The sequence below is a fragment of the Lolium perenne genome, chromosome 3 (genome assembly GCF_019359855.2).
Source record: "Lolium perenne isolate Kyuss_39 chromosome 3, Kyuss_2.0, whole genome shotgun sequence".
In the NCBI taxonomy this organism is placed as follows: Eukaryota; Viridiplantae; Streptophyta; class Magnoliopsida; order Poales; family Poaceae; genus Lolium; species Lolium perenne.
In genome coordinates this window covers 299,657,085-299,665,688 of record NC_067246.2, presented here as the reverse complement: position 1 = coordinate 299,665,688, position 8,604 = coordinate 299,657,085, and the positions used below count along the sequence as shown (strand labels likewise).

At 42.0% G+C, this 8,604-nt stretch overlaps 1 protein-coding gene across 1 annotated transcript; it reads right to left on the bottom strand.

The window, feature by feature from the left end:
• Positions 1-1,475: 1,475 nt before the first annotated feature.
• Positions 1,476-8,216, bottom strand: LOC127345006 (uncharacterized). Its single transcript, XM_051371398.2, has 13 exons — positions 7,801-8,216; positions 6,766-6,904; positions 6,310-6,529; positions 6,124-6,224; positions 5,860-5,981; positions 5,673-5,764; positions 5,030-5,135; positions 4,799-4,953; positions 4,198-4,325; positions 3,824-3,954; positions 3,204-3,301; positions 2,319-3,101; positions 1,476-1,977 (listed from the first exon to the last, which is right to left on the bottom strand). The coding sequence occupies exons 1-13, from the start codon at positions 8,083-8,085 to the stop codon at positions 1,890-1,892; spliced, it is 2,448 nt and encodes an 815-aa protein (XP_051227358.1). The 5' UTR covers positions 8,086-8,216; the 3' UTR covers positions 1,476-1,889.
• Positions 8,217-8,604: the final 388 nt, after the last annotated feature.

Sequence of the window (8,604 nt, the reverse complement as noted above, 5' to 3'; positions counted from 1 at the left end):
CTTCGTGGCGCCCGCCTTCAGATGCAGATAGATCGATCATCAGCTGCTGCAGAAAAAGGAAAGAGCGATCTCGGATTTTGCTTTCAAACTTGTTTCAGTTCGCTACGTCAGGTTGGAGCCGACGTACGAGAAGAAAGACAGGAGGTGCGATTAGAGCAGCAGCAGCTATCGCATCGAATAATATTTTTGACACCCTTTTAGCGTAGTCACATCATCAGTTGGATAACATTCCACCATGTCAAGCTAGCTAGGCTCCGCAAGCAGAAAGGTGTCTCTTGTATTGAGATAACATGCTTCTCGTATCGGTCGTCATCACGATTCTTGGTTCTTTCCGATCTGATGGACCTCTTTTCTTTCTGGGGATAATTTATCAGGAGATGCTGCTGATGATTGATTGGGTCCCTTGCTTAAAAAGGACATATTGATGGATAATGGCACTGGCATTGTTCTTTCACATCCAAAAGCTCGCTTGCTTGGTGGGGCCGTCATATTATTTGTTTGGGTCTTCTTTTGTTATTATGGCAGGATGAGGTTGGTAGATCCATCTGAAATCTTTGTCTATTTCAGCTCATGTGGCTGTATCCTCCTCACCCATGCCTGCTAGTTGTCACACGCTAGCTACCAAGCAGCAACTTGTTGAACTCTTACTATACTACTTCTGTTCTGGCAAAGAACACTTAGTAGAATACTATACTAGATTTGCCATTTTCGGTCAGAGAGGATTGCATGCATGCATGCAGGCCAGGGAAATGTCCAAAACTTAACGCCCATGAGCACAACTCAATGAGACTGAAAGTCTTGTTGTGCTTCAGACTGAAGTTTCTGACTGAATTCAAGTCTCCCATATTTGTCTGAAAGAAAAAACACCAAAATGGTATTAAGGTATAATCAATCATATGCGCACCTGTTTCAGAAGTCCACACCTACTTGCTATCAATCATGTGAAGAGCAGATGATCAGCATAATGATACATTTTACTTCTAGCTAGCAGCAACTTGAACACTTACTATACTACTTCTGTTTCGGCAAAGATCACTGACTATACTACTGGAGCACTTGATTTGCCCTCTTCTGTCAGAGATTGAATGCATGCATGCAGGCCACAAAGGGAAACGTCCAAAACTAAAGCCCATGAGCACAACTCAGTGAGACTGAAAGTCTTGTCCTTCAAACTGAAGTTTCTGACTGAATCATCCAAAGTCTCACATATTTGTAGAAAAATAAACACAAGAAAATGGCATTAAGGTACAATCAATTATATGCGCACCTGGTTCAGAAGTCCACATGACACCTCTGTGTCAAGCAAGTCAAATGCACCGTAAATGAGTGGCATGCCAACTGGGCTTCGACATGTAAAAGAAGGCAAGTGCAATACGAGAAGGAAACTTGTTCGATTCAGAAACCAGTTTTTTACCATTCAGTAAGCAATAGTAATTCAGATACAGCAACAAGATAACGTAGATACATGAACAAGATAATGTAGATCCAGTATAGCGTTAACTTCTGAACTTTGTCAGATAAAAAGTATTCAGGTTTACAACTCGGTGTTTTACATACGCTGGTATTAAAGTTACAACACTGCTCCGAGCAAAACTTGGCACCAGAGGCTTTAATTTGGTACAAACTTGAACTAATAAATAAATAAGGCGGCATCTCCAATTATCCATTGGTATATCTAAGAGCCTAGCTATCAGTAAACCACAATACAACAATGCTGAGATCAAGTACTGTAACATCAGGATATGCATAAGGCCTGTTTCGGCCTTGCTACTTCTACTTTTGCTGTCAATAATGTGAAGAGCAGATGATTGTAGCTTCCTAACTTATGTACGAAGGAAGACGGCAATCAGCATAATGATACATTTACACTCGCCTGAAGGACGATACATTTACACAGAATCCCCTCCTGTTAATGAATTGTGAATTAGCTGGCTCCTTTTCCGTGTTTCGATAGCCTTTTGCATGGCATAGTGACACCTGCAAAGCATCAGATCAACTATATTACTTAAGAAGATACAACAGTGAACAATGTTGTGGTTACCTTTTCACAAGAAAGTCTATGAACTACAGAATCATCAAGTCTATGGTACAGCAAGCATAACAAGTAATAAACAGGGATTTGTTAGACATTTGTAGTTAGATCTAGACAATGGCTGGCTGAAATCGGCAGTGTCAATCCAACTAATCTAGAAGGGATTAAACTCAGCAGTCATTCTTCATTCGGAATAGCAAAGAAATATAGCTCTTAAGCAAAGTGAACTCTCCACTTTAATTAATCTAATAAAATTTACACGTGTATAGAGATTTTCAGGATGTACCTCCACGGAAGATGATCGAGGAACATGCGAGGGGTCACAGCAAGGTCCATAAAATCCCGACGATTTGCTATAAATGCTTTATAACTCTTGTTCTTGTGACGAGTCAAAAGCGTCTTCCGCAATGGAGAAGTACCATTCTTTACTGGAACAATATGTACAATGAGTCCAGGAATGTACACCTCTGGTGACTGCCCTTCAGATAAACTTACTGTACACACATGATCATTAGGAGCAGATGAGACGTCACTACCATTATTTGAATGAGGTAACCTGCAGCTTCTCCCAGATTCATCCAAGACAGCTTCTGGAAATATTCCATTTCTGTTTGCATCACTAGGTTCTTCAGAGTGTGCTACATCCATAACACCATGGGAAGGAACCGTTATTTTTTCTCCATTATAGGTTAACGTTGTCCTAGATCGTCCAACCTCATAGTTAATTCCCCCAGGGGAGACAATTCGATGTTTTGGAGTATTTATCAAGCAAGATATCGCTTGACCAAAGAGGAACACACCACCTCTAACTGTATGCACTACACTCTTTCCATGGACTTCGCCGTTACTTGGCTTTGCCTCGCTGACTGTATGAAGAGCACCAGCAGACGCACAACGGACCACAGCATGTTCATCATGCCTTTTGATGCTTGTGATGCCACTAACTAGTTTACCAACTTTAGCAGAATTTCGCGAGCTATCTTTTGAGAGGGCTTTTATAGCAGCAGCACGTAATCTGATTACCGAATTCATGGATAATCTCGAGGAAAATTCGTCGTTGTGGACAATACTGCAAGTGATAGATAATTATTCAGAACATCACATGCAGTTACCAGTAATAGCAGATAATTTATGTACAATAAGTTCAACAGTACAGAAATTCGAAGTTCACCTCGTAACAAACTGTGAACACGCATCTGCTATCGTGAAATCCACGCAGGGCGCAGCTCCATATGTATACACGTGTAATTTTGGAAACTGCCTATATAACTGCATATCATGTAATACAGGTTCATTTTAAAACATGAATATATCAATAATAGATTCAGGTTGAGAACTCAATAGTTAACAATTTGCAAGAACATAGAAGAAAAAATATTGGTGCCCAGTGGGCAACTGCTCACATTTCCGAAAAGTGAGACACCCAAAATAGTTCGGCCACAACATGACACATTGCTTGTGTTTTGGAAGGGGAAGGCCTGACATGTTGCTGCTTGCAACAGGGATTAGGTCAGATGAGTGTATGTGTGCTTCATCTGGCGTTGCTGAGTTGCACACGGTGCTACCTGTAATGCAATAACTAGGAGCATAGTCGTGTGCGTGTAATCTAGGTCTTTTGCCAATTATCAGGCTTGTATATAACAGGCTTTTCTGCTAATGTAGCAATACAAAAAAAATCTTTTGCTTTTTCTAAAAAAGAATATAATTATCAGTCAAACTTCTAACTGAATGAAAGATCAACATAAGCAAACAAGAGTAATAAATTCTCTGTACATAGAAAATATAGCTTACCCTAATACCAAGAAGTGCAGCTACAGCACCTCCTAAAGAATGCCCAACAATTTCAATATTGTATCCATCACACTCACATCCAGCTCCAAGCAGCGAAGATAAGAATCCAGCTGTCATCAGCTCTGACTTATCTGCAGGCAGTTCCATGCTAGCAGTTAATAGCATGGCATTCTTATTCAATTTGCCAAAAATTAAGGTGATACAGTAATAAAATTATAATATAATGGGACAAGTTATTTATTGAACCAGTTGAAGTTCTCTTTTTTGTGATTAGTGGACGAGGTTCTGGTGTATAGTACTGTATTAGTTCTATGAGAATAACACACGGATTTTGTGTGTCTAAAAAATAAATCTGCCTTTGGATCCATGTCAACCTTGATGAATGGGCTGCCCTTCAAGCTTTGAGTACAATTCTCGAGCCGACTCAACAATTCCTGCATGTCCATAGTGTGGAAAAGATGAGCGGACAGACTGCTTCACTTGAGGGGGCAACTGATCAGAACTGCAATATAACAAGAATATTTATAAGGTAAATGAAGAGTCAAAGCTTATTTTTGAGTTCGCAAATAAAAGAAAAGGTTCAATCATGTCAGCCTACTAGCGGTGGAGAGTTCCAAATAGTTCTTTTTTATTTCCTCATAGAGGACAAACCCACAAGTTCTACTACCAGAACATAACAAACAAAGTTCCCAGATAAGTTGGTTTGCCACCCATTGCAAACAACCAAATTCGTACAGGAAAGTGGAAGAGTTTACACCCATTTGATAACCAGAAGAAAAATACACATAATGCCCCCTATGACACACTGCCACAGGACCATCCAACCAGTAAAAGCAGTTATTCAGTAAACTGCCTGAGGATATTAATCTAAAAATTCATTAAAAAAAGTAAGCCTAAATTTCAAAAGGAAATCTACTGTTTATCCAGCAAAATTCCAGTATGAAAGATAAGTCTAATATAGATAAAGTTAGTTACTTGATCAGCCCATCCAAGTCATCCATAGTAAGAGAGCATTCCCTACACAAGCCATCAGTTATAACATCTTCTAGAGTCTCGGTTCCACGAATGGCAATGACAATTGTTCTCAATTCATGTAGGACAATAACAAAATAGGCAGCCTCACGTTTTGTCTGCAAGAAGAAAAGAAGAGAATTTAGATGGGTCACAACAAAACCGTTAAGTTGATTCAGGGAAGTCCTGATTTACCTGGCTAACACGACCTTTCCGAAGAACTTCTGGGGCCACGTTGACATACTTTAGGAAAGCCGCTGCATGTCCTCTCCACCAATTATCTCCTTCAAGGATTGGCCGTCTATGGAAGTGAAGTTCTATAAGCTGATTGTGCACCAATCAACAGAGAAAGAAAGACATCTCATAAAAAAGACTCAATTTGTTGGTTCAGATACCAATGCAAATTGTTTATCCTGCATTTTGCTTTTGACCTCAATTTGTTGGTTCAGATACAAATGCAATAGATGCCATATTTAAAAGCGTGCGGTCAGAGAAAAAAGGTAGTAATTATAATTTAAATGATGCAAATGATTGGAAGTAGCTACTACCTACTACCTTCAAATTTAGAGCAAACATTTCTCAGAAGGAGGGAACCAATATATACTGGACCGAAATACAACAAATTTTATGATCTCCACCGAGGCCTCGACCAAAGAACACTAGATGTTCTTGCAGCCTCAAAGAATGATCATACACCAAACTGAGCAGGTATGAATTATCCAAATGTTAAAAGATGGCGGTAGCAGTTGCTGAAAATGCCATTTCATAATATTCATTTCTAAACAATTGTCTCAATACTGACTGCAAAATATTTTTAAAAGGCTTACAATATATTTACCTAGACCGAGTCCATGGAGTCAAAATACCTTGCCTATTGAGCCAAACACAGGGAAACATAAGAGGGTTCCTCCCAATATCAAGCAGCGGTCCCTGCAATGAGACCATGTCAACAATGTGACGGGAACATGTCAACAATGTGAAGGAAACACTGGAAATGGGACGAAGCGAAGGATGTGGCGAATAACTGTATAGGCAGCTTCAGCAAATGGATGAAATAGAATAGCGTCTTGAATAAGATCATGAGGAGCCTCTGCTTGTTCTCTCGAAGTAACAGTTGACAGCTTGGATTTCTGCAGCAATGAAAACCCTGCCAGAAATCATTTTATTCACAAATAAGAGTCCTAAAAAAGAATCATGAAACCACAACGAGAAATCACAGATAAACACACAAGTGTTGACCAAGATCGAACATAAACGTGCTTTGAATGAGAATTTAATAGAAAACCAACCTGCTACGAGCTCAAGATGTCCAGTTCCAGATGCACGATAAGCCATAATATCACCCAATAGTTTTGCCACGACGCATATATCGTCATCTTCCAGTACACTCCTAGCAATGTGAAAAACGAAGTTGCTAAGATTGATCAAACATCATGCACCAATGACATATCACTCAGCACCAGAGAGAAACATACGAGTACTTCACCCGCCCTAGACAACATAAAACCTCACGGATGCCATGATCAAAGACCTCCCTGTAGTGAGCCCTCCATGCAATGTCATGGGTTGCATAAAAGGACCTCCATCTTAATACATCGGAACCTGTAGCGCACTGGACAATAGTTCCCACCCACATGACTACCAGAAAACTCATTAACATGATGTGCTTCCAGTCACTGTTGTCCTGATCGTGTCCTGGTAAAATTCACACAACATGATTCAGTGGATATAAAATAAGCATTATACTACAGGAATCTCCAAAAATCCTGCACCTAACAAACCAAATGATTGGGAACTAGAATTTTTATATATGAGCATCTCTCTTCGACTAAACGGATGATTTCATCATGAGAAACAGGGATATATGAGACAAAGAAGAAAAAAAACATAAACCTGTGTATTTTGGACAAATTTAGTCTTTGTGAATGTACCTGAAAAGCACTCTTTCAAAGACTTCCGAGCTGAGAAATCCTTGATAATAACACACATCAAATAAAGTGCCAACACAAATTGCAGCACAGTAATTACCATCCCAAACCTTGTCCACCAAAGCCATCTCTTGTACCGCAGCTGTCCAAAATAATAATACGAGTAAATAATCTTGTAATTCAGAGTGGTGTTATAAAACATCTCAAACCCAAGTAGTATATGACTTGTGGTAACATTAACACTTGAAGGTGGAAGACAAACTAGGAATAGTAACGTCTTACTTGAAGGAAGTAATGCCATGGACACATGGAGCGAATAAATCAGTGAAAGTAACGTTAGCAAGAATTCGTTGAACAGCGGTAAAATTAGCTACATATTTACTCCCATTATCTCATGATGGGTGAGATATTTGAAGTAAATGGTTGCGTTGATACTAGTCCCTGCAGGGGGGAAGGCCAACTATCGCAGCAGTCAGGCAAAAGAAGTAATGCTTGGTTCAGAGCCACAGATGCAGCTACTGTTTTTTTTTCCCCTTTCCCCACGGCTCTGGGCAAACCAATTTATTCCCCAAACTTTCTATGGGTTCCTACAGTTGAGCAAACATACTCAAATGAACCAGCAGCAAGTGTTCTGACCAAATCCAACACGATCACCAATTCTGACCACGGCATCCTTCCAATTTGGCTACCTACTGTCGTTTGATTGTCATGCTGACGGCCTGTGGCAGTCCAGCCCCCTCATATCCATTTGGGGTAGTTCAGCTAGGCGATTTGAGCCCGCCTTAGTCTTCTCTAATTAAATGGATAGCTCTGTTTGTTCTACAGCCAATTCTAAAGCTCCTATCTTCCAAGGATCGTCGGAAAAAATTGTCCATCAAGCCATTGACATGACATTATTATTGCTGTTATTACCTTGAGCTACAAATAAAGTAGCTCATCGAACCCATTTATTCTAGCAGTACGAAATAATTTGCGCATTATAGGCAATGATTGATTCGCGAACGAGTTGTAGCTAGCTCGAGGAGAGGGCTGCAATACCCTTGAGAGATGGCGGAGGTCGCGGTCGCTGTCGACGTGCGCCCCGATGGCGCCGGCGGCGATCGCGGCGGCCGCGGCGCCCTGCGCGAACCCGGCGACGGCGGACGCGAGGAGCCTGGCCAGGGCTGCGGCTGACGCGGCGGCGGCGGCGGGGCCGAGCGCGCCCCCGCAGCGGCCCCGGAGCGCGAAGGCGGCGACGGCCGCGCCGGTGGAGGCTGCGGCGGCGTTGAGCAGCGCCGAGCAGGCGGTGGACCACCGCACGGTGGCCACCACGCCGGAGGACATGGGGCCGTCCCGGCCAGGCGAGGCGGAGGCGGAGGCGTCGAGGTGGTGTGGTGAGAGGAGGGCAGCAGTAGCTGGGCATCAGATGCCATTGGCGCTGCCTTTTCTTGGGACGAGGCGATTGCTGGGGAGGGGGAAGGGGACAGGAAGTGGGACCCGTTGTCAGTGTGCGCGGGGTTTAGTGTAGGGGTGTCGGTCTGGTTGGAAGTTGAGCTGATTCACATGGGTCCGTGTGTGTTGAAACGTGTGGTGTGAGTGTGTGACCCATCTGTCGGTGGATGCTTCCTGTAAGAGCACCTCCAGCCGGCCAAATCTGACGCTAAATAGCGTCGGATTGGATAAAACTTTGGTGTGAGGAGCGCCGAAGTTCTAGCCATCCCTCAGGTAGACGTCCGGTGATCGGTGTTTTTCACAAATAAACGTTTTACAGTTCGACGAATTTGATAAATTTTGCTAATATTTGGCTTATTTTTCAAATAAACGTTACAGTTCAATAAAATAAGCTAATAATTTGACAAGTTT

Bases quoted from the DNA above. Each gene is read 5' to 3' on its own strand.
- LOC127345006 (XM_051371398.2), bottom strand. From the start codon at position 8,085: ATGTCCTCCGGCGTGGTGGCCACCGTGCGGTGGTCCACCGCCTGCTCG. The intron at 3,955-4,197 runs GTTGACATGGAT...AACTGCCTGCAG, and splicing joins AGGGCAGCCCATTCATCAAG to ATAAGTCAGAGCTGATGACA. The intron at 3,102-3,203 runs GTGAACTTCGAA...TATCACTTGCAG, and splicing joins TGTTCACAGTTTGTTACGAG to TATTGTCCACAACGACGAAT.